Consider the following 24,590-nt stretch of genomic DNA (forward strand, 5'->3'; position numbering starts at 1 on the left):
ACTATGGATGGGGAGACTAACAAAAACGTAGTCTGTGAACCATGTAATTAAAAATAATGTTGATCTTTTTTCCTCAGTTTTGCATTAATTTAATTGTGAACCTTGGGGGTTCCTGCTGCACCTGTGCATCTATTAACCTTAATGTAGCACTGTAATCTAGGAGAGTAAAATTAATATAATTTATTCCTCGCTCCTTTTGTTGACCCAGTGAGGTGAAGACCCTCACTGAGACACAAGATGCCGCTCTTGAGGTGAAAAGGGCGAAAAGGCAGCGCAGTGGTTTCCTCGTTTGACAGCAGGGCTTGTTTTACAGCACAAAACAACAAGGATGAAGATTTCAAGCGACGATGCAGCAACAGAAATAATGGAGGAGACAGTTAGCTGAAAGCTCCTGACTTTATCTCTTCATCTCCCGGTGTGCGCTACGAAATTAACGCCAGGCCACTTGAATATCGACTGAACTGCAGATGAATGCCTGTGCCTTAAGTGCCCCTTGATTTGTTGTTGTTAGCCGCTAATGCTAACCAGATAAGTTGAGAGCTAGCTGGCCTAGCAAGCTAATGGGTAAAGCCAGGAAAAGATAATTAGCCGCATATGTTTGGTTTACTTAGTGCTGTTCGGGCAAATAAACTCGGCGCTGTTTAGCTAATGGAGCCAGCTACCCGTGGCTTCAGTAGTTCAAGAACTGCAGCTTTGGCTAAGCTTTTGAAGTACCAGTTGTAGTAGTTAGTAACCTAGCTTACCCGTTAGCCACCACTACCCTTGGAAGAATGAGTAGAAAACACCATCATTTAAAAGGAGCAGAAGTCAGCTGCTGTGTGAAATACTTCTTATTTGGATTCAACATTATATTCTGGGTAAGTAAATGCAGTTTTTGTTTGGTTTGCCTCGTTCTCATAAGACAAGTGACGTTAATGTGGCTAACTTAAAGTATAATGAAGTGTTATAACAAATGGGGTTAGCACAAATTGAACTTAAATTATCCTTTAGGTTTCACTATTATCGTCATTACTTAAGTTAGTTCAGTTAACTAGAAAAGTTGTTTTCTTCCTGCCATGTGATGTTATTGGTTTGGGTTGTTGTTAATGTGTGGTAACTGGCATAACAAATTAGCTTGATTGACGTAGAGTGAGAAAGATTGATTTTTACTGCAGGACAGTAGATAGATGTGCGGGAAGTCTTTAAAACTAGCTCAAAAGTTGTTGCCATGACTTGAAATACTATATTTAATAACTTAAAGCAGACCACTACCTTTACTATGTCTTTTACTGTGGGTAGTAGAAACGTTTCCCTTCATTAAGCTTATGAAATGAACAGCTGGCTAATAGTGACGAGTAAATCTCATATATAACCGACCTCTTTCGATACTTTACTGGCTGATTAACGTTTCTAGAAGAGTGATTGTTTGATAATGTGTCAGGGTGGTTGGTGGCGTGGACAAATTGTAAGCATTCAGGGACCAAAGCTGGGCAGATGCTGGTTCCCCTCCCTGCTTTGACCTGGCAGTGAGCAGTGATATCATTGTGTTTGAGTTTGAGGAATAACTTGAGACTCATCTGTATTGTTAGGCCAGTGGCAAGTGAGCCCACATCTCCTTTACAATGCCCAACCCCTCCATCTTTATCCCCCCTGAGTCTGAAAAGTTCCTCTGTTCAGTCTCCCTCACCCCTCCCTCCTCACCCGTCTGCACTGCCTCTGTGCGGCTGGTGTCGTACAATGTCTGTGGGTGAAGGAATGGAGTGTATGTGTGCTGCCTCCAGAAGGTCTTCTCACACACTGTTTGAGCCACACGGGCCTGAATACCACCCAGCCCTCCTCTTTTCAAGCACCCTTTTCACTCCCTCCACGACTATAGTGCCTGGTCTCTGTGGGACAGCATTGTTTTTCTGCACTCACACACCCACACCCACAAACGTACAAAGAGGGATGGTGAGAACAAAGACTGGGGGGAGCACCGGGTGTGATTCTGTGTTTTCTCCCCTCATATGCTTGTTCTCTAGCACTCATTAGGCACATGGGATCCCCATGCAACTGACTCTCTTCTTAATCATCCTCCTTTCATCACCACCTCCTCATTCCTCCCCCTTCATAACGTAGGAGCATTACACCATACCTGAGTCTTGTCAGGTAATATGAACTGCTAAACATTCTTTCATACGTTTCTTTTATTGAAAATGCCCAGATACATTTTACAATTTTACTGACAATGAAAAGTTCTCTGTAATTCAATTGGACTGAGCTATCAACCAGGAAATATTGAGTCATAGGGCTGTAGTGTTGTGTCTGACTCATATTGTGTTCTTTCAGGCTGTTTGACACTCAGGCCAAGCTAAAAGTCTTGTGTCTGAGCTCTCTGTGAAACTGTGGAACAAGTTCCAGCTCGCTGGCTGTTTCCGTTAATAATCACCAGAAGATGTTCTCCTCTTGTCTGTGTTCTGCGAAACTGGATTTGACAGACAAGCCAGCGCGTTGCCGAAATACAGAGAGATGGGGTTTATTCTCCACAAATCAGCCCATTTGTCTTTCCCATAGTGATCTTGTCAGGCTTGAAAATGCTGCCTAAATTGAGACAGAATGCTTGTAAGACCCTAAATATTTTGAACAAAATAGAGCAATAAAACCCAGTGCTCTTCTTCTGTGTGAATTCTTCCAGCGCCCCAGCTCGCTGTTGACAGCCAGGCATTCTCACCCAAGAACAACACACCTTCTCTTGTCCTTAGAATAGACACATTCTTCACATCCACTTAATTAATCACATTTTCTGCCTGAGCTGCTGAAATGTTTGGAAGCTCTGCATGCTGTAATTAAGAGCTTGTTAAGCTGTAACCAAGTTGCTGTGTTGGTTGGATGCAGCTTGTGTGTTATTAGCCAGCTACAGCTCTAAGTGTCTGTTCACATTTGGCACTGAAACGTGCGTTGGGTGATCACATCACAAGTGGACAGCAGTAGAGAAGTGTCTTCAAGTGTGAATGCAGCCACTTGAAGACACATTGAGGTCCTTTCACCCGTGCCACATTTAGCAGTAGTCAGGTTTGTATGCAGTATGCATCTGTGAATGCATTGAAGGAAAACATAGTATACTTTTTGCCTGTGTGTATACTAATGCTGAAATAATTAGCTAATTAATCGATAAGTCAGCCAATCAATTAATTTAATTAGTTTTTCAGGTACTGGTTCCAAACCTTTGCTGGTTCTAGCCTCTCAAATGTGAGCACTTGATGCTTTTCTTCCTCAAATGGTCAAAGTGTTAAAAAGTAATCTGAATATCTTTTGGTGTCTGGATAGTTGATCGGATAAATGTATATTTTAAATGTATTGCGCTCTAGGAATTCATAACAGGCATTGTCACTATTTTTGGGCAATATTTTAAGAAAATTATTAATCGATTAATTAAGAAAATAAGCAAGTTAATTGATATTAAAAATAATTATTTGTTGCGTCGTCAGTGTATAGCATGATAAACTTCCTGAACACAGCTGATGTACACTCACTGAGGACGTTATTAGGCACACCATACTAGAACTGGGTGGGGCCTCACTTTGCTCTGAAAACAGCCTGCGTTTTTCATGACATGGATTCCACAAGATGTTGGAAACATTCTTTTGAGATTCTGCTCCATGTTGACAAGATTACATCACATCGTTTCAGCAGGTTTGTCAGCTGCACATTCATGCTGCCAATCCCTCACTCTACCACATCACAAAGGTGTTCTTCTGGATTCAGATCTAGTGACTGGGAAGGCCATTAAAAGCAACAACACTCTGATATGCTGTGACATTCAAAGCATGATTGATTGAAGGGGCCTAAAGTGTGCCAAGAAAACATTTCCCACATTGTTACACCACCACTAGCCTGGACTGTTGACACAAGGCAGACTGGGTCCATTTGTGCCTCAGCAGAAATCCAGATTCATCAGACCAGGCTAAGTTTTTCCAGTCTTCATCTGTCCCGTTTAGGCGAGCCTGTGCCCACTGCAGCCTCAGATTTCTGTTCTTGGCTGACAGGCCGACGTGGTCTTCTGTTGTTTTAACCCATCCATCTCAAGGTTCAACATAATGTGCATTCTGAGATGTTTTTCTGCTCACCACAGTTGTAAAGAGTGGTTATGTGAGTTACTGTAAGCCTGTCTGTCAGCTCCAACCAGTTTTATCAACAAGTCATTTCCATCCGCAGAACTGCTGCTTACCGAATGTTTTTTGTTTTTCACACCATTCTGTGTAAACTCTAGAGACTGTTTTGTGTGTAAATCCCAGAGATCAGTAGTTCCAGAAATACTCAAACCAACCCGTCTGGCACCAACAATCATGACATAGTCACTGAGATCACTTTTTTCCTCCCATTCTGATGTTTGATGTGAAAATTAACTGAAGCTCCTGACTTGTATCGGCCTGAATTTATGCATGGCAGTCCTGCCACATGACTGGCTGATTGGATAATTACATGAATAAGCAGGTGTCTACAGGTGTTCTCTAAGTGCTCAGTGAGTGTATGTATCCATGGCAATACACCAAAATATCAGCTATTTTCTTTTTTCTAGTCCCATGTTTGAGGATAAACGTGTATGTTTTTCTGTTCGGTAGTAGTATTTGCCGTCTGCCGCAGATAAAATCAAATGTGAACATGGAGGCAACTCCACTCACAAAGGGATTTTTCTTTTCTGATTAGTTCTGATTTCTGTTCTGATACTCTGTGTCAACTGTAGTCTCAATTGGGTCTACTCTACTCTGATATATCTGGATACAAGATAATAGCGTTGAATGGGATTAGACTCAAGTATATAGTCCTTTCTCATCAGATACATTTTTGGACTTTGTGTTGCTGCTGCAATTAATCAGCCATATAGATACATTGATTTTGCTGTATCCAGTGCGATGAAGTGTGAATGCAAAATATGTGGAAGTGTTGTATTGTTTTTGAGTCACACTAGCTTCACATTTTGTTTGCCCTGTTGGCACCGCCGCTGTTATCGTATCATCAAGAATGATTGCATTCGCACAGTCGGACACATTAGATATTCAGCTTTTTAGGGAGTCATTGAAACGGCAGTCACACTTGAGTAAGTCTATACCCTGTGCATTTGTGTCTGTGTATGTGTCCAGAGAGCGTGAAGCTTGGTTTGTCTGCTAGTTAGCTGAGGTTAATGGGATCAGCTGGCTTAGGGAAGCATCTTCTCAAGTGTTGATAATCTCTCTGTCCACATGGTGAGGAACCCCTTGCTCTGGGACACACACATCTTAGAGCAATACTTGACAGAGAAATAACCTAAACAGCCTTATTTGAATAACGAGGCAGATACAAGGACATCTTGTTCAACACTCTGTTTATTTGCTTAGTGATTAAACATAGAAGTACAGTGATAAAGGCACAGGGATTAGATAGTAGGATAAAAAAATACACAGAGGAAGGGGAAACAAATAATTTACCAGAGCAGGTGAGATTTAAAGAAACAAATCCTGAGAGGCTTTTAAAACGCCTTGTCCCCACACAAACAGAAGCAATGAAGTGTAAACTAAGCAAGAACAAACAAGAACACAGTGCTGTACTGTTCTTGGCTTTATTGTTAAATTGCTTAGAAGATCTGACATGAATGTAGAATGTGTGTAAAAATGTTCTCTTTGCTTCTATCAGCTACTTAGTAAAAAGCAATGATTATCTGGAGAATGTTTTTATCTCAAGGTGGCAGTGACTGAGTTTAGCACAGGTAATGTGTTTCATTGCCACCAACTGACCTGAATTTGACCCCCGCTGCCCACATAACACTGTGCGACAAGTGAGATAAAAGTAATGCAAGCACTACACAAAGGCATGTTCAATTCAGTTTCAATGTACTCATTCAGTCAAATTCACATGAATCCAGACCTTATTGTCACACGAAGGAAGCTGTGTGCACAGATAGGGCTTTAAAAACATACATTGTACGGTTTATCAGAATATGGTTTCTAGGCTTACATGTTAAGCTTAAAAACTAATTGACACTTCACTGTACAACTTTTGGTATTGTGAGTTAATGGTAGGCCAAGTCTCTTCATAGGGAGATCAAAAACAAAGAACAAAGTAGAAATGTTCTAATACCATTTTTTTTTTTCCTTCGCGATATCCGATACTTGAACTGAACTTGTGTATAGGCAGATACAGAGTACCGAGTACAGAGCCTTTATACTGGAAGGACTTAACAGTGTGACAAATCACCAAATCACATATTGCTAACGTAAAACTGTTTAATGGAAACCGGTTCTTCTTCGTTGCTCTCACAGTAGTTGCCAGTGGTTGCACAATGCAACTTCCTGTGTAGGTTACTGTTTTAGAGCAGGGAAGAAGAATTGGTTTCCAGGAAAACTGAAGTTTTATCAAGGTGTGAAACTGTAAAGGTTATTAGTAAGTTATGTGGTACCAGATTGGTTCATAGACTTGCATAGTCTCAGATACCTGATACAACATCTTAGGCAGTATCTGAGGCAATTTCCATACTAGTATCAGTATTGGAACATCCCTGAAATAAAGTTTTGGGTGTGATTTTTATTTTAGTTTTGTTCAGCATTCTGGTCTCTCCGAAAAGACTCAGTTACTGTGTATTTTATAAATAAAATTAATGGAAAATATTCAGACTGAAAAAGAGATAGTAAGCCAAAATGACAGGCTGCTAAAGCTGCCTTCAAGGTCACCCTCAGCTGTGGCAGGAAGAAATGCAACTTGACATGCATTGAAGTACAGAGTAATAACAGAACTGGCCATCTAACAAAAGCACTTTTCTGCTGGTGTTTTATTTTAGAAGCACCAAAATGAAGATACCTTTGGATAGTTCACAGGAAGGAAGAAGCAGGAGAAATGGGAAGAGAGAGGGGAAGTGTCTATACTGAATCATCAGGGCATATTGTACTTGATGTTTTGAGAAATTGGCTAAAAGTAGTTGAACTATAATTTACATGAAATACTGCATGATAAACAGGAGGATAAATGACATTGGTCAGTATGGACTATATGCTCTTTGTCCCCTAAACGTTTTTCTGCTGCACTGGTATCATCAGAAATGTGTCTGAGATAAATTGAGGTGTTTCCTCCATGCTCTGTGGCACCATTTGCATACTGGCTTTTGGTTGTCTATAAAGTGTCCTTGATGATCAGCGTCAAATGCAAAACTGCTGCACTTGGATTTAATGCCGCCATTCCATGTGTTGTCGTTGTCGTCGTTGTTGTGTACTGTGCCTGCTTCCTTCCACTTGGAGTTCGATGTCAGACTAGAACCCTTGTAGGGTTATTGAACTGCTCGCATCAGCCCTGAAAGAATCACATCTCCAGTAATCAGGACATCTATGGTACCTATGATAACCATGGTACTGTTAAAAAACAAGTGCTGTAGGAATTTTCTGAATTTTGGCATCGACTTGGTACTGAAGTATCTCTTGTGACATTCTTCCTTGAAGGCAGCACTAGATTCTGTTAATGTTCATACTCAAATTCAAGCTATTCTCATCTCTTCCAAATTATGGCAAATTCAACTAATTTATTCCCAATTGTAGTGTTGACTGTAGTTTTGGAAATACATGCTTTTGTGTGTGTCAGACATTAACCACATTAACCATTGCAGTTAAAATGTCACACCCTGTTATATAACACATACAGGTGCTGTGTTGTCCCACAGGGATTAGGAAAGCTTCATTCCGTACCATCCAGAAATAATTTATTTCTCATCTTAAAGTTGGACTCCTTTGCTTGGTGCTTAATAAAAACAACTGAACTTTTACCAAATACAATTTTAGCTTGTTACAACACAGACTGTTCAGGCTTGAATACTATATCACCATAGTTCTGGTTAGGACTGATTGATATGCAAAAAAAAATCATACTGTGATTATTTTGATATTGCTGTTGCTTTTGGTCACAATTTTAATGGGAATGGGAATTTTTGCATTCCATTTTCACTGAAAAAAAAAAGATCAGTAGAAAAATGTTGATGATGATATTTTTGCTGAGGTCTGTACCAAACAAGCATGTTCCCTTACATCTGAAGAATATGATTTGCAGGCCAGGGCATCTGTGCATCTGTGTAACACCACAATGCTTCATTTATATTTGTATATTGTGAGCTCCTGCGATTTGGATATTGCACTTGGCCAGCCTGCAATTTTTGAAATGTGTTCAAGAATAGAAGAGTGACCTCTTTAACCCGATTTACTGAATTTAGATTTTGGAGAACATGGCAATGTGGTCACACAAACACACAAACAACACACCACCACAAAGGTTACAGAATTATTTTTCACCTATTTAAAATCCAAATATGAAAAAATATTTGTTATTTTCAATGTCGGCTCACCCAAATAGCCATTAGGAAATAGATACAACAAATGTTGTAGTTTTTATTGAAGTTTCAATCACATTTAGATGTAAAAGAAAATTAAATAACCATCCTATGAACACATATATGCCCAGTTTTCAGTTTATTAGGGACACCATGCTAATACTAATGCAGTCTAAACAGTCTTGCAATAAATCCTCCCTCAATGAAAACGTTCAGTTGTCATTGAGACACTGTCTGGATGACATATTGAGTTAAATAATCACAATAAATTACCAAAAATCATTGGCAACATTCACTTTCTTATAGGAAGTCACAATTGAAAATTATCCAAAAAAACAGTATCTGGATCCAAATATACTTTAGGTGGAGTTATATAATTGTAGTGTCCATGCTGTTAAATGAGACTTGTTTTCTCTGTCACGTTTTTGTGCCTTCTTTAATCTGTGTGGATTATTTAAAGTGAGAGGCTGAATGGTTTAATTCCACTCAGTCAGTCTAATCTCTTCTAACTGATCTCCACCTGCTTACCTTGACTCTTCCTGCATGTCACTTTACAGCTAAAGCCACCACGCCCTTCACTACAGCCGCTTATGTAACTACCAGGCCAACTCAGCAGCACACCCTCACAGTTACTGCTGTTGTTGTTGTTGTTGTTGTTGTTCGGCATACTGTCACATTGTTGGTCTTGCTCTTGTTGGTTGTGTGTGCATTGACAGGTTGCCATCGTTTTACTTGCTCCCCTTGGTTTAATCAGCTTCCCAACAACAAGATTTAACCCAATTTCAATGGAGCTATTATATTTCAGACTCTGCCATTGTAGCGTGTCTCAGTTAAGTTCATTACCACCCCAAATGTCTTAGGAATGACATTGTGTGGCAGGAAAGCAATGGGTGTTTTTACTGACATGTAGGCTGACTAGTAAAATCTTGAAGCCTTATTGCTGTTTATGTATATTTTTAGATATTTACAAAGGATGGCCCAGGACTGTGGCCATCTCAGGCAGCCTCCGTGTACTTTCTGAAGTCCCTTTTTTTTTTTTTGGCATGTTGTACTGTGAGCCTTAGATTCATCCATCCCTGTGAGGGAAGGCTAATACTGGAGGGATTTTCCTTAACTCTCAGGATATCACGTCCTCTAGCCTTAAGCGGCCCAGTGCAGTGACTCTAACCTGCAATAACCTGCAGGTGTAATGATTCACTCTGCCCACAGCAAGTTAAAAGACATCTTCTGAGAATTCACTTTTGTTTAAAGGCTCTAAAAGCCAATTATCTCACTTTGATTCTTTCTCTAAGTGAATGGTCTTCTATGTGAACACACTATTAACTGCCAGTTTTAAAAGAGGACTGGGTCATTGAATCAGAAATTTCTATATTTGTGTTTTGTCTGTGCTCTTCTCATATATTTGGTGTGGGAAAGGCTGTGTTGGGAAAAGGTGATGTCATGGTGTACTGTGGATCAATCAGAATTTAACAAAAAAAAAACAGAGTCTGAAGACAGTTGTTGGGTTGTTTACATGTGTTGCCATGGAGACACCTCTGTAAATCACATATGATCAAACCACACCCACGCAGTCTTGGTAGAAGAATTTTTTGAATGGTAAACTTGAGCGTTAAAACACTAAACAGTGACACATTGATTTTCCACTGAGAACTTTTCTACCTTTAACTTCGATTGATGCTCATTCAGTTTCTGTTGCTATTGGGTTAGGGTTAAATAAAAAAAACACATTTTTAGATACTTGAAACAGGATGCCTTGAAATGGTTCTAACTGATGAGTACTGTTGCTTTCTGTCTGACAACAAATCCTCTTCTGTGTGCTTTGTTTTACAGTTACTAGGAGCAGCATTCTTGGGCATAGGCTTGTGGGCATGGGCGGAGAAGGTAAGTATAAACACATGCACACACAAACACACACTGGTGAAGTACAGCATGACTGTCTCAACAGCATAGCTCAAATTCTTCCCCATATTCCGGCTGGAATAAGCTGTAAGTGCAATTTGCAGGAGAGTTTAGATGGAAACAGGGCTTTTGAGTGGACTGATGTGGAAAAAATAGAAGCACCATTCCTGTAACACTTTATAGCACTTAAATTCTTATTACCTGATAATGGTCCTGGTAAAAACTTCTTAGCCACCTTAGGAAATGAACTATGTTGCTGCAGCACCAGTGTGACGTGTAACTTTTTAAGATTTGTTGAGCCTGTGTGTAGCAAATGTTTTTCCAATAGTTGAACAGGAGCTAGAAATGGGTTCAGCCAAAATTACAAACTCATTTGACTCACAGCCATTGGAATTTAATGTCTTGTGTTGTACGACAGTCACAAAATGAACTGGTCCTCCAAATCTGTTTGGAAACTGGTTACTGTTTATTTTCCACAGTGTACAGGCTACAAAAGTCAGCTGCTGCCATCAACTTCTCATGTGCAGTGTATCATGGCAACATTCAAAACTTCTTCCAATCGAGTTTACAGTTAATTTGCTCATTAATTAGCTAGAAATTGTACCAGTCAGTTCAGTAAATGCTGCACCAGTGTGGAAGCATGTACCGATTAGTAACGTCTGGTCATGAACTGTGCAAATAGGCCTTGCACTGGAGTACCTTTGTGGAACAGAGTGAATAATTTAAAGGGATTTTGCCGAATGATGAATAGCGGGTACTGCAAAGGCATAATGGTGAGTTTGGGTCTCAGTGACTAAGCTGATTAGTTTCAAGCCCACTGCGTGCAGCCAGACTACATTATTGTTTCAGGGCCTCACGCTTAAATTCAAATGAAGGCAGTTTATTCTGCACCAGTGCCATAAAAACACAAGAATGCAGTATTGTCCTATCGTTGTCCCCTAGCTCAGTGCAGAGGGAGCTTAACTTCAGCAGTATGAGATTTCAGCTTCTTGGGCTTTCGCTGCATGTGAAATATATGTGACAAGCAAACAGGATGTCAGAAATGAGAGCAGGTGCCCACATTTACAGGCAAAAACTCTAGTGGGTTCCGTTTTGGTGAGAAATATATGAAGAGAGGGTGAGAAACCGTGCATGAACAAGAACACTCATTATATCTGGACAAGCTTTTGTACCTACAAACATTGCACCTTGCATTTTTCTACCCAGTGACATTAACACATCTTGTAGTGAGCCTGCTCTTTGGCTTTAAGGTGTAACACATATTTGAGAAATGGGCTGTTAATTCAGATAAAACATGTTTGTCAGTGTAATGATGCTGGCCAGAGACAGGACAGGAAAACATGTTGGACACATTGTGGCCGTAGGGCTGTGGGGACAGGATATGCAGAGAGGAAGGACAGATGTCTGTTTGTGAACGTTTGCAGAAGGCCCTGAACTCTGCTTCTCCTGATAAAACTTACTTGTTTTGTAGGCTGGACATAGATCTGCCAGAGAGTGAAATTGTGTTGTAGATAAATTGATGGAAAAAAATCCTCTGGGCGGATTGTTATTTTATTTAGAAGGCAACACATTTGATAGCTATCATTCTAATGAAATAACAGTATTGCCTTTTAATAGAGTTTTCTGCTGCTTCTCTGAAGAGTGCAACCCCAGTGGCCTCTTGGCTGTCGTCAGTTAAATTCACTTTTTCTCTTTGACATCACACACTCTTTTCAAGGTTAACTGTGTTTTTGTAGAGTGAGAGATTTTGATGAGACCTTGTAAAAGAGACAGTGAGGATTGATTTTGGAAGTATTATAGTCAGAATTTTATCCATTCTCTTTTGTCTATCTTCCTCTCCCTCAGGGCGTGCTGTCCAATCTGTCATCCATTACAGATCTAGGAGGCTTCGACCCCGTGTGGCTCTTCATCGTTGTTGGAGGGGTCATGTTCATCCTGGGCTTTGCCGGCTGTATTGGAGCGCTCAGAGAGAACACCTTCCTACTTAAATTTGTAAGCCAGCTCCCGATTTTTCCGAGCACAGACACCATTTTAACCACTTCACACGCCTTAGATCTGCAGTTCACACCAGAGCTGAGCCTGTCACTGTAGCAGGTGTCACTCATCCGAGCCAAATGCTATGGGCGGTTGTGTGGCACAAAGATGTGTTATCTCATCACTAAACCAACTCCTGTGTCATCCGAAAGTAAAAATCAGAAACACAGATCCATTCCTAATAGGCAACCAAAATGTTTCCTCAGTGTCAAGCAACGTTTTCTTCATCGGCACCTCTTTGTCTTTGATCTGAAAAAGGCAGAGAATTGTTTCAAAGCCCAAAGCTGTGACACCACGATTTTGGGAGCCTTATTTGAGTTGAGCTGTATTGATAACAACATGTGACTGACAGAGACAAACTTGCCTTGTTGCTGGCTGCGATTCTGAGTCGCTATTAACTCCAGCCGATGTCCATTAGCAGCAGTAAGTCAGGCGTCAGAGTGAGCAGCTAATGTGGCTTTTGTGCATTTATCATTAGCCCTGTCTCCTCCTACATTTACTGTAAAGGGATGATATAATGGTACCTTTGGGACTGCGGTCTTTGTTGCCACACTCACATTCAGCAAATCGGTGCATGCTTTACAGCCAGACCTGCACAGGACATTACGTCAGAGCTATTTTCCTTTTAATTCTTTTACAAGAAATGCCAGAAAAATAATGTTGTTCTGATCCTTCACAATAGCGGATTTTCTTAAGCACACCCAGATTCCCTGATTGATGTGACAGATTTATTGTTTTCTGTGTGTGTGTTTGTGTGCATGCGTGCGTGTGCGTGCCATGTACTTTCCAGTTTTCCGTGTTCCTGGGTTTGATCTTCTTCTTGGAGCTGACTGCGGGGATCCTTGCCTTTGTCTTTAAAGACTGGATCAAAGACCAGCTCAACTTTTTCATCAACAATAATGTCAAGGCCTACCGAGATGACATCGACTTGCAGAATCTCATTGACTTTGCCCAGGAATATGTGAGTCCATAACTACTGACTGAGATATCTGTGTCACTAACAGTGAAAAAAAAACTTAGTTTAACATCTCATGATTCTTGGCTGTAAGAAGTCATTCCCCTTTTTAGAAATGTTGTTTATATGTGTTTATAAACTGATGTTGAATCTGCTCAGTTTTGGGGCAGTCAGCTGCTGCAGCTGTGCAGTAAAGCTCATGATTAATGTGATTGTATTTCCTTCAAATGATTATCCAATTATATGAATTAAACAGTTTAGATAATTGGCTCCCATGTGAAAACGCTGGGCTCTGTCATGTTGTACTGTAAAGGCGATTAGATCCGCTGTTGTCTCGCCATTTGAGTCTCACTATCTGTAGTTACTACCCGCCCAAGCTGACTTGAGCCAGGCTCTAAAGAGCTTTTTCATGACCAGATCAAACAAAATAAATTTGTCCATTAGCCAGAGTGGGCTGTTTAATCTCCTATCGTTGCTGCCGTCTCAGTGGTCATGCTGTGGAGCGCACGGGCCCGACGACTGGAACCTTAACATCTACTTCAACTGCACTGAGCTGAATCCCAGCAGGGAGCGCTGCGGAGTGCCCTTTTCATGTTGTGTCAAAGACCCCGCAGTGAGTCACTCAGCATTAATAATATATGACTAATTGTGCATAATCCAATATCATGATTTGAATTAATAATCTAAAAGTAATGCAACTGCAACATTTCTTTTAGTATTTAAGTTTATTCTTGTAGATTGTATTCAGATTGTAGTTGAAAATGGTCAAGCTGTTGCTAAAAAGGAATTCACCTTTATTCAACTTTTTAATAACTCTTCTAAAATCCAGAATGAGGACCTCATATTGTTGTATTCTTTGTTTTTACAGGAGGATGTCATCAACACACAGTGTGGTTATGATGTTCGGCTTCAAGGGGTTAGTATCAATAGTCAATAATCATGTTTCTACCACTTCTGATCTGTTAGAGATCTCTTATACTTAACCCTGTATTTCTTTTACTTCACTCACACTTCTGTTTTCAGGGTGTAGCTCTTTGAAAATTAATGCTGTGCTTTATAATATTTTTCTAATCAATCTAGATTTAAAAGTCTACTAAAATTGTTGCAGTTAAACAGAACCAGTTCTCCTTCACACTACAGTCAGTGACAGTCAGTGGCCGTTATGGAGCATGATTGGCAGCCAGTGCCAGCCTTTCTGGTTAAACTGACGCAAGGCCTCTGAGTGGAATTACTCCTGAGGGCAAGTTGATTGACAAGCTGCGAGCTTGACTGAAAGGATCTAAGCAGTTGTTCAGGGAGAAGTGGCAGTTGGATGCATTTGTATTGGGCTTTATTGCTTGTCTCAATCACCGAATTTAATTTACCCCAGTTTTATTTCAAACATTAATCCATTGGGATTAATGTTTGAAATAAATAACTTTGAATGGAACCAATCAAATTTAGATTTTATAGCATTTTTTTTTTGGAAAATACAAAGTAACATAACACAGCAGACACAGAGAATGTAAAGGGTTAAATAGCACACAGGCTCTTCTGCATGCTTCTTGCCTTAATAACAGATTGTTCTTCTAACGGGGATAATTAGGCTCCAGTTATAGCCTAGAGAGCAGCCTTACTACACTCTGTAATTGGCAACTCAGTGGGTTATGCCAGTCCGTTCCTTTTTCCTGTGTGTGTGGGTGTGGTGGTTACAACTCACTGCACTGCAGTCAGAAAGATTGCTGTTGCTAGGCACACTGCAATACAGTGAACCACCTGCCACTGCATTGGTATGAATTTTCTCTGTGTGCTCTTGTACTAACGCCCTGGTCATTGACTTTTTGCTGAAACCATCAGTGATGTGCAGTAAGTTCTTGTGCAGCTCTTTTATGTAGTGCAGGCTGAGAAAGAGGAAGAGCAGGAGACATGAGGAAGACAGCAGCACAACAAAGGCAGAGGGCTGAAATAGCTTCTGAGGAAGTTCACAGCCAGAACAACATTGTGTTTCCTGCTTTTTTATTGGCTGCCAAGGGGCTCCTTTCACCTCCCATTGGTTAAAAGATAGCTTTCAGGTTTTGCAAGAGAACAAAGGGTTTGCCTAGTTGACTTGTCTTGAAGAGTAACAAAGAGAGCATTGTATATAGCCTTGTTCACACCCATTCTTATCCCCCTTTTTTTAGTGTCTTTGCGGCTCTAAATTACACCTTTTTATTTCCATCTCTGAATGGACCGCATACATCATCAGCTGAATCTCACAACGCAAACAGCCATCTGTCCGGTAACAGGAAACAGCTTCTGCCTGTTTGTTCAGGCCAGACAGGGTCCACAGAGAAACTGAATACATCGCCTTGATATTGTCCATTATTTCCAGACACTGACATGTTGTGATCTCAGAGTGACTGGCTATCAGTCACTACTCATGCCCTCCTCAGCAGTGAAAGAGTCAGTGGGCAAAATGTTATGTGTTGTTTGTTTTGTCCAGCATTAGTCATAGGTCAAAGTTCAGATGTTTATTTGGATTATGCAAAAGGCCAGTGTCCTCTATGTGAGCTGCTCGATTTAATGTGATTAAAAAAACGTCAACAATGTATTCACTCATATTTTAATATACTTCTAATTTGTTATTTGTTTTTTTGACAAGGAGCTGGATCGGCAGAAATATATCTATACCAAGGGCTGTGTGGGACAGTTTGAGAAGTGGCTTCAGGACAACCTGATCATTGTAGCTGGAATCTTTGTTGGTATTGCACTTTTACAGGTAAGAAGTCCTTGTTTGTATATTATTTTACTTGGAAACATTCACATGAGGAGACTTTGTGCATTTGAAATGATATGTTTACTTAAAACAAATAATGTGAATGGTTTCTGATTTTGTGTCATCACTGCCATCTAGTTGTTACAACAGGCAACATCTGTCAAATCCCTGCAATACAGCCGTCTGCTCTTTTTTTTTTTTTTTTTTTAACCATAACGTGTCGTATTCTGATCTCACTTTTTGTAATCATCAGTTGGTCTAATGTCCTGCTTGGCTTCCTCTTCAGATTTTTGGTATCTGCCTCGCTCAAAACCTGGTCAGTGATGTCAAAGCTGTCAAGGCCAACTGGTGACAGGAGAGGTGAAGTGAGGGAGTCCTGCCCCTCACACCCACACCAGGTCAACACAGCACACAAACGGTCTCATCCAGCTGAGGACGGAGAGCCATGAACATTCAACACAGTCCACTTTACCACTGAGCTAAGCAGCACATACACACTCTCACACTTGCAGACAAGCAGACACAATGCGTTTACTTCCCTGTTTATCAGTGACACTTGAGTGTGGGAGAAGAAAAATATCCCAAGCAAACCAAACAGTCAACACTTTGTTTACCACTCAGCTGGGATTTTAACCCAAATATACAGAGGATGGCCCAGCCTACTTCCGAGTTAGGTTCTGTTTTTCTGTTTCCTCTGATTTTGTTCTTTGGACAAGTGTATTTATGGGTCACAGTTGCACAAGGACACCTGTCAGCTGGGAGAATGGAGGCCATGGATGAAAGTAAGAGACAACAAAAAACACACAAAGGTTAAGGGACAACAAGTCTCATCTTTTAGGTCAAGCGTTACTTTGTCACCGAGCCTCTGTCCCACTCAGCGAGGGGTTGAATATCTCCTCTAAAAACTGCCTGTTTTAAACATGCTTATCCCACTTCCTGCTGTAGGGGATGGTGGGTGGCTGGCCGGCCGGCCAACAAACACATGGATTCCTCTACGTGTCATTTTTCTCCATTGTGACCTTTTATGACCACTGAAAAGACTGAACACTGGCTGGTCGTGTCTGCAACTTCAAACCATTTCAGGAGATTTAAATTCTAACTCAAAATGTAAAAGAAAGTGCCATTAATTTCCAGTGATATTTTTGTCTCCTTCCTGATCTTCACATGGAATTCTCTGCACCCCGCCCCACAATACCTCAGGGCCTGGCTGAAAATATATGTTTTCTGTCACTGGTTAAAAGCATATCTATTTTTTCTCCATCCATGTCTGTTGAACTTGGATAAATATGCATGTCTGTTTAACTAATGCAGAAAAACACTGACAGTTCCTCGAAAGTCGCCCTGTTTGCCCTGCAGTAATTGTATTATCTGTTGATTTACTGAAGGATATTGGATTGTATTATATATAATGGCCTGGTGTGGTTAGGATTGTAGGTCTATGCTAAAGCGGGAAAAGGGTTTAATGATAGAGTTTGTCTTTTATCTCTGAGCATCCCTCAAGCACATGGGATTGCTGGTCTGGGGCCTTTTTACTTGACCTATGTTACCACATTTGTCTTACATTAATTTTGTCCTCTGTATTATGAAAAGTCTTTGTGTGTTCTTAAAGATGTCTTTTATTCATCCTTTATTTCCTGTTCTTTCATAGACACAGATTTATATCCTGGGTTCATTGTTTGACTTCAACAGGCACCTGTTTTACCTCTGACCCATCAGTCAACTGCGAAATATCTTCTTATTGTTGATATTGTTAGCAGTCCTAATGGAGACCAAATAATATGAGCTGGCCACAAACTAACTGCCAAGGTTTTATCTGGCTACAATTTAGATTTTATTAGGAATGCCAACAATAACAAAAAGCATTTCTAGATAGCCAAAATGTGAATTTATCGTCCCTTTATGTGGGAAGTGCCAGTTGAATGGAGAAATCAAACAAAAAGTAAAAAGGTTATAGCATCGCTTTTATCTTTTATTCAATGTTGTGTCTTTTTATTTGGACTGTTTTTTTTTGTTTTTTTTTTAAATAGAATAGTAAATACATGCAGTTTTGATATTAGCTACATTCTCAATATAACATGAATGCTGCTTTAACTTTGACTAGATTATTGATATGTAGTGCAGTAACCAAGCTAATAACAAGTCTCGCATCATGGCATTTGAACAATCTGCCATGTTGTTATTGTTTCCAGGCTAAGGAAATATTCCGATTATTTGTTCTTTCTCAAGTTTACACTTTCTACTCGGTTTATGTTGCCCTTTGTTGTTCATTATAAAAAAACAAAATCAGAACTCTTCAAGTTGCCCCTTGAAAATTTTCATTTTGTCCATGATCCTCACAGAATGTAGTTCTAACTGGGTTCACTTGATGATTTAACACATTACTCTAAGCATTTAATCATTGCAGTTGTTTCCCGTTGAAGCAGTGTCATTCACATACATAGCACAGGCAGGATTTACACCAACACACACACATCCATATGCACAGACACAAAAAACACATTTTGAATTGCAATGCACAAGTTGGAAGATGAGTAGCATTAGTAGTCTGTGAACACTACACCAAAACCTTTCCTGCTTTACTGAGTCTTGTATGTAGAATATATATCAGAGTTCATCCAGCAACAGCACCTTATGATCGCCTGCCGTGCGTCATTACATGTCCTTATCCTGTTTTTCTAAATGTGTGTGGGCTTCTTTAATTTCACTAACTGTTCTAAGTCAGTCTGTCCCACTTCAGTCTAGAAGATCAGGGTGAAAACTGTTTGTTTGTTTTTTTCCCCTCTACATCTAAATTTTTAAAAATGGGATGTAACAGTTAATAATGTGTGATGAATCAGTTCAACAAATCTTTGAAGGGTGCTCATCTTTTTTTATTTAAATCACCCATAATTGGAAGTGTTTGCTCAGGGTCTTAACCATTCCTTCTTCTCATAAAAATAACCTCTGCTTATGCATGCAAAGAGATTTTATGTTGTACATGATAAAATAGAGGGGCTGCAGCCTTTTTGAGTGATGCTGAGGATCTGCCTGAAGGCAGATGGAGGCCATGGGTGTCAGTTCTGCTGCAGGGCAGAGCTGCAGCTCTTAAACAAAAAAGCACTCCTGCACTCTCTCTCTGCAGACACCGTCTCTCTCTCTCTGCAGAGATAGGCCAATAATCAGACAGTCACCTTGGTAATGAGGACTATAGTGCCATAATAATCTGTAGTAGCAGCATGGCAGGACTATAATATGCAGACTCAACAAAGGTGACTCACTGGAGTATGTTTGTTTTAACAGCTTTGGGTAGTTCTGGTTTTGTTCTCCTTTAATGCGGGGGAAAAGGGGAGGGAGAGAATAATGCTAATTATGCTTTGTCCTTTATCGTAATGGCCTTGCATCATGAAACACCCTCTTAATTTCTCTGCTATCCGTCTGGGCAGTTAAATCATTCCTGAGGAGGAGCCTTATGCATACCATGAATGTATAAGTCTGTATCAGCATGGACCTACCGCTCCACACTCAGAAATTATCTTTACCCTTATGCAGCACAATGCACAACACAAATTAAGTTTAGGAATGTGAATAAAGAGTTGTCCTTACATATATTTTGGATGTTATTCTGGTTTTTACATTTTAAAATTTTGTTTTAGTGAGCATGAAAGCAATTGAGCATTCCATTTTTTTTCTGTTTCGAGGAGTGTGTGCAGACTTACGTGGACAGTTTATATGCAATATCGCATTTTAATCACCAGAAGCAACCAGTTAAACAATGGTTTGGTTTTCAATGTCTCTTCAGTAGCTGTAAATGTGGATGATTTTTAAATATTATAAATCATCATCTCTGAGTTTTGAAAATCCTCTGTCAATGTAAAACTTCTTTAGCTACATATGCGTTTATGAATGATTTTTCCTTTATCCATTTAATACAAAATGTTTGTCCTTGTGACTCTGATAATCTGTCCTGTGATCCTTTTCAAGCTTTGAAGTCTGCTAATGTCTCAAGGCATTTCTGTTGATATTTCTTACAAAGGTGAGCAGCACATCAGACATTCACAAATCATACCTCATCATGTGCAGACGCTGGTCACATCAGAGCACAAAGAAGAAGCATAATTGACTTGTTGGTGAGCATATTGACAGCAATACCATAATATCACAGTTGTTGGTACTGACATTTCCATTCCAGGTCATGACATTTGATCAAGTGAAGTTGATGATGGGTTCTTTATGGAGGCCCCAGAAGGCAAGTTAGGAAAAAAATTCTGGTGAGCCCTTTGATCTAAACTATTTTCTCTCCTCTCGCTTTTCTCTCATTTATGACTTAAGAACCGGTGAAAACAAAGGTTTTCCCAGAATAAACTTTTCTAAACTTTTTTTTCGTATGTGAAACAAGTGTTGGAAAAAAAGTTTTGCCAAGTGAAACAATGTCCAGACAACAACAACTGTTCGTTAGATAGTGGCCTAACAGCTAACGTCAGTATAGCTAATGCTAACGGCAGGACACCGCCAATTAAAATACATCTCTAGCCAAACCAAAGACATGACTTGCTAACACAAAAAATACTGTATGCACCTTGCGTTCAGAGAGCGTCGAGAATTTTAAAATCACAGACACAAGACTGACTTTTTTTACCACTTGTTTTCACAAATGAAACAGAAAATAACCTTCTGGTAAAGCTTTTTTCATCCAGTTAAACCTTTTTTCCGCATGTTCACAAATGGAAAAAAATGAAGGACTTTAGAAATACCTTTTTGTTTTCCCACCTCTTCTTGAGTCATAAACACAGGAAAGAAAACTATTTAGATCAGACTTAAGAAATGGATCTCTATTGGCTCTCAGGGCTTCCTTAGTTCTTACACATTTGTCCACAGTTGAAGAATATGAATACAGTAATAAATGATATTTTAACCACACATAAACAACTATAAATATCTTTGTTCCGCTGGGCAACAAAAACATTTTTCTCTGTGATACTTACAGTTTGTCCGTTTTCAGTTGTATCTTGATTGCAGCAGCATACAGCAAACAAATCCATACTGTTGATCCATTCTTTCAGTTGAGACCCGTCTACTCCGACGGGCAGCCTTGTAAGAAAATGTAAATGAAAACTGTGGGACATGGTCTGTTACACTGTATATTGTGTTAAAATATGGCTCTTTCATATATTAAAGGATTTAAGATAACGAAGCAGTGTTTTTTTAAGCATCGCACAGTAAATGATGAATTACAATTTTGAGGTAATTGTGCTTCACTTGAATATTTCCATTTTATGCTACTGTATACTTTTACTCTACTGCTGTATATCTCAGAAGGAAACTGTGTAGTTGTAACTCAAATTGACACGTGAAGTTACAGATTATTTTTGCAGATTAGTATTATAGACCAATACATTAAATATAATGATTTGTTATGGACTAAATTCCCCAAAAAATATGTTTAAGTAGTTTAAAAGTGGCTTCATCTTTTCAACTACTACATGTTGTTGCTTGCATGTGAATGTGTCAGTAGTAATAATCCAATAATGATATGTGTATAATATATCAGAATGAGTACTTTACACTTTCATGATAACATTTCTTTACTTGTAAATGTTGTCTGCAGGACTTTTACTTGTGTTTTAACACTGTGATATTCAGACTTTTTACTTATTCCACTGCTGAACTCGAGAAAAGGGTCAAGCAGTCGCTGTCGGTGACTAAAATATGAGCATGAATGCCACAGTAATTGTCCTACTTACAGTGGAATGTTGTTTTTAAGGTTTTTCTCTGATTAGGAAATATTTTAATTTATCATATGATAGGTGAATCAGCCAATAGAGGGAGACAAACAGGAACTGTGAGCTCACACAATGATATACTTTTGCTGTGGCTTAATTTTACAATTATGTAAAGCAGGAAAAATGCAATGCTAAATCTGCTGATGTGTGTGTGTGTGTGTGTGTGTGTGTGTGTGTGTGTGTGTGTGTGTGTGTGTGTGTGTGTGTGTGTGTGTGTGTGTATATATTTATATATATATATATATAATGTGTGTGTGTGTGTTAAGAAAGAGTGAGTGTATTATATTTGTGCCATCAGTGGTTTTGGGAGAGCAGCTAGAAGCTTCAGGCCTACAAATCCACCCAGGTACCTGCTATTACAGCTCAGTCTTTAGATGTTGAGATCAAAGTGAATAACTCTTCAACAAAATTAATCCATCAACTTCAGAGGTTATTGACATTTTCTTTTATCATGCATCTCAAAGATAAAACACTCCAGTCCAGCAGGACTCACAGAGCTGAGCTGTTTCCTTGACACTTAACAAACGACTCAGTGGACACAGTCTTCAGTTTGTAGCCACAGGGAACAGCAAAGAATGATAATTTCTAAACCTTGAAAATTCCTCAATCTGGTGTCATACCGGTTTACATAAAGCACACAGAGTCATGGTCGCAAGGACAGCTGCTGCAACTGAGATTCCTCCTTTGTGATTTGATTTAAAGTGGCTCCTACCATAAGAATTATCTGTCCAGTAGATGTGAGTGGCCTTGTGTTCTTATCTGCACAAAAGCATCAGAGCTTCCTTACATCTGCCCAGTAGTTTGTCATACAAAACCAGACCGTTTAATATTATTTAAAGGATACAGTTCAGTGATAGCACTGCTAGATACACGCTCCATTTCCTTCATGAGTGAAGTTTAAAAATTTAATCACCAGATTGTATCACACATCTGCAAGGCCTCATCAGGCCCTGCTGCCTTCTCACTTTGAACTGATGCTACCACTGCAGCTTTCCTATTGTATGCTGCCTCACGTCTGCACCGAACATGGTAATGCATCTGGCCTCCTGAACTCAATGTGAATACAGTAGGTATTGAACAGGTATCTCTAGATCTGTGAGACTGGGGTGAAGTCAGAGACAAGATGTGTGTGCAGTAAGGAAAGGGTGTTCTCTCTTGAGCATGCAATGAAAACTTAATAATAACTAAAAAACAATAATTTTATCACTTGATAATATATGCTGGTTTGGGTTGACTCAGCATATTGAAGTATGAATGGTGTCAACAACATTTGGCTTTACAGGTGGTAATCTGTAATGTTCTAGCATAAAGAGTAATCTGTACATTTTTACTAAACTATCATATTTTATTTTCCCTTGTGTCTGGGGACAGTTGCCAATCCAGACCACATAAAACCCATATCCTGACCCAGTCCAAATAAATAAATAAATAAATGCTCCATGAGATGAGGCATGATAAATGCCTGTTTGAATTTAAAGATAATATAGGTAAAGCCAAAATTAGAGGCATATAGGCTGAAAAGTGGTCAAGGGGACAAATCTTTGTAATTGTGTGTAACAAACATAAATATGTACATAATACCAACAGAGTTATAAACATGTATAATACTAATTGTGTAAAGGCTGCTCCATGCCCTTTTCACTCAGCCATGTTCCACTACATTATCACTGTTTTGTGTATCTTATCATCAATATATCAGTCAAATATTTCCATTAATTTATCTGGGTTTTTAATAATTGAATACACTGGTTTATCTTTGTTTACAATCTGTTAGGAGTTACTATGTACTCTCAGTGCACGCCTTTACCTGATATCCTTGCACCTTGATTGAATAGATGTAGTACTTAGTTCTTACACCAACGTTTCCTACTGCACTGAAGCTCTAGTGTTGTCCCTCACTTGTAAGTTGCTTTGGACAAACGAGTATATGTCAAATGGTCAGGCGTCTCTGTATGTTTCCAGTTGGTCGGGGTCGATCAGCTGCTCTTTCAGGAGGAAACAGGAAACAGGTTTTCCGTCTTGGAGTCCTCTCAGTAGTGAGGGACAGGCCACTGTTAAGAAGATAGGTGAAACAGTTCGGTTGTAAATTTGGTTGAACTCTGTGCGCTTATGAATAAACTGTGTGCTTACAGTAGAATATGAATGTCACCAGTAAGAGTAACAAATCCAGTGTTTACAATGTTCTGCATGCTTGAAAAGCCTGTACCCCCATACTTACCTGAGCAGGTGGTATGTTCCAGTGAGGTGAGAGGGGAAGGTAATTATTATTATTTATTTATTTATTTATTGTTGCTATGTCTCAGGGTTAATCCTTCCCTCTGTTTGTTAATATTTTTGTTAATATCACTTTTTTAATACTCTATTCTACTATATATGGAGTATGGATACATGCTGTATAAATACGTGCATATACAAAATATCCAATACAGTAAAATTACTATACTCTATGTAATGTATGTAATAGAAACACTACACATTATTCATACACTGCATGACATAAAACACACTCTGTATTCTCTCTCTGAATAAATTCAGGTTTCTTATTCCAGGTTTAGCTCCTTGACTTTTATTCCTTTAAGGTCAACCAGGAGGCGGTCACCTCCTGCAAGGCTGCTTCTTCAGAGCTAAATGTTTTCCTCTGTCTGATCTCCACCTTGTTCACATGAAATGCTGTTACACATTTCTGTCTGTTGGGAGAATTTAAAATATGAATGAATTGAAAGCAGGATGCAGCATATAGGTCATACATTATTGCCTCACAGCCTCCAAACCATGTGAAACCATGTCTGGATGACCTCCTCAGGCATTCACGAGGACTTCTCCCCATTTAGTGGAAAAACTGTCATTCATTTCATAAATAAAGCTAAAATCTCATATATCACAAACTGGTCCTAGCCGCTAACTGCAGGC

General features: G+C 39.5%; 1 protein-coding gene across 1 annotated transcript; it reads left to right on the top strand.

Annotated features, from left to right (window-relative positions):
• The first annotated feature begins 260 nt into the window (after positions 1–260).
• On the top strand, positions 261–21,087 carry tspan17 (tetraspanin 17). The gene is made up of 8 exons (XM_056382877.1): positions 261–857; positions 10,130–10,180; positions 12,044–12,190; positions 13,023–13,193; positions 13,675–13,800; positions 14,056–14,103; positions 15,808–15,924; positions 16,208–21,087. The coding sequence occupies exons 1-8, from the start codon at positions 771–773 to the stop codon at positions 16,271–16,273; spliced, it is 813 nt and encodes a 270-aa protein (XP_056238852.1). The 5' UTR covers positions 261–770; the 3' UTR covers positions 16,274–21,087.
• The last annotated feature ends 3,503 nt before the right edge of the window (positions 21,088–24,590 follow it).

The sequence above is a fragment of the Seriola aureovittata genome, chromosome 8 (genome assembly GCF_021018895.1).
Source record: "Seriola aureovittata isolate HTS-2021-v1 ecotype China chromosome 8, ASM2101889v1, whole genome shotgun sequence".
Classification (NCBI taxonomy): domain Eukaryota; kingdom Metazoa; phylum Chordata; class Actinopteri; order Carangiformes; family Carangidae; genus Seriola; species Seriola aureovittata.

Excerpts from the sequence above, each read along its gene's own strand:
- tspan17 (XM_056382877.1), top strand. The coding sequence starts at position 771 with ATGAGTAGAAAACACCATCATTTAAAAGGAGCAGAAGTCAGCTGCTGT. Across the intron at positions 858-10,129 it reads GATTCAACATTATATTCTGG|TTACTAGGAGCAGCATTCTT; the intron begins GTAAGTAAATGC and ends TTTGTTTTACAG. Across the intron at positions 14,104-15,807 it reads ATGATGTTCGGCTTCAAGGG|GAGCTGGATCGGCAGAAATA; the intron begins GTTAGTATCAAT and ends TTTTTTGACAAG.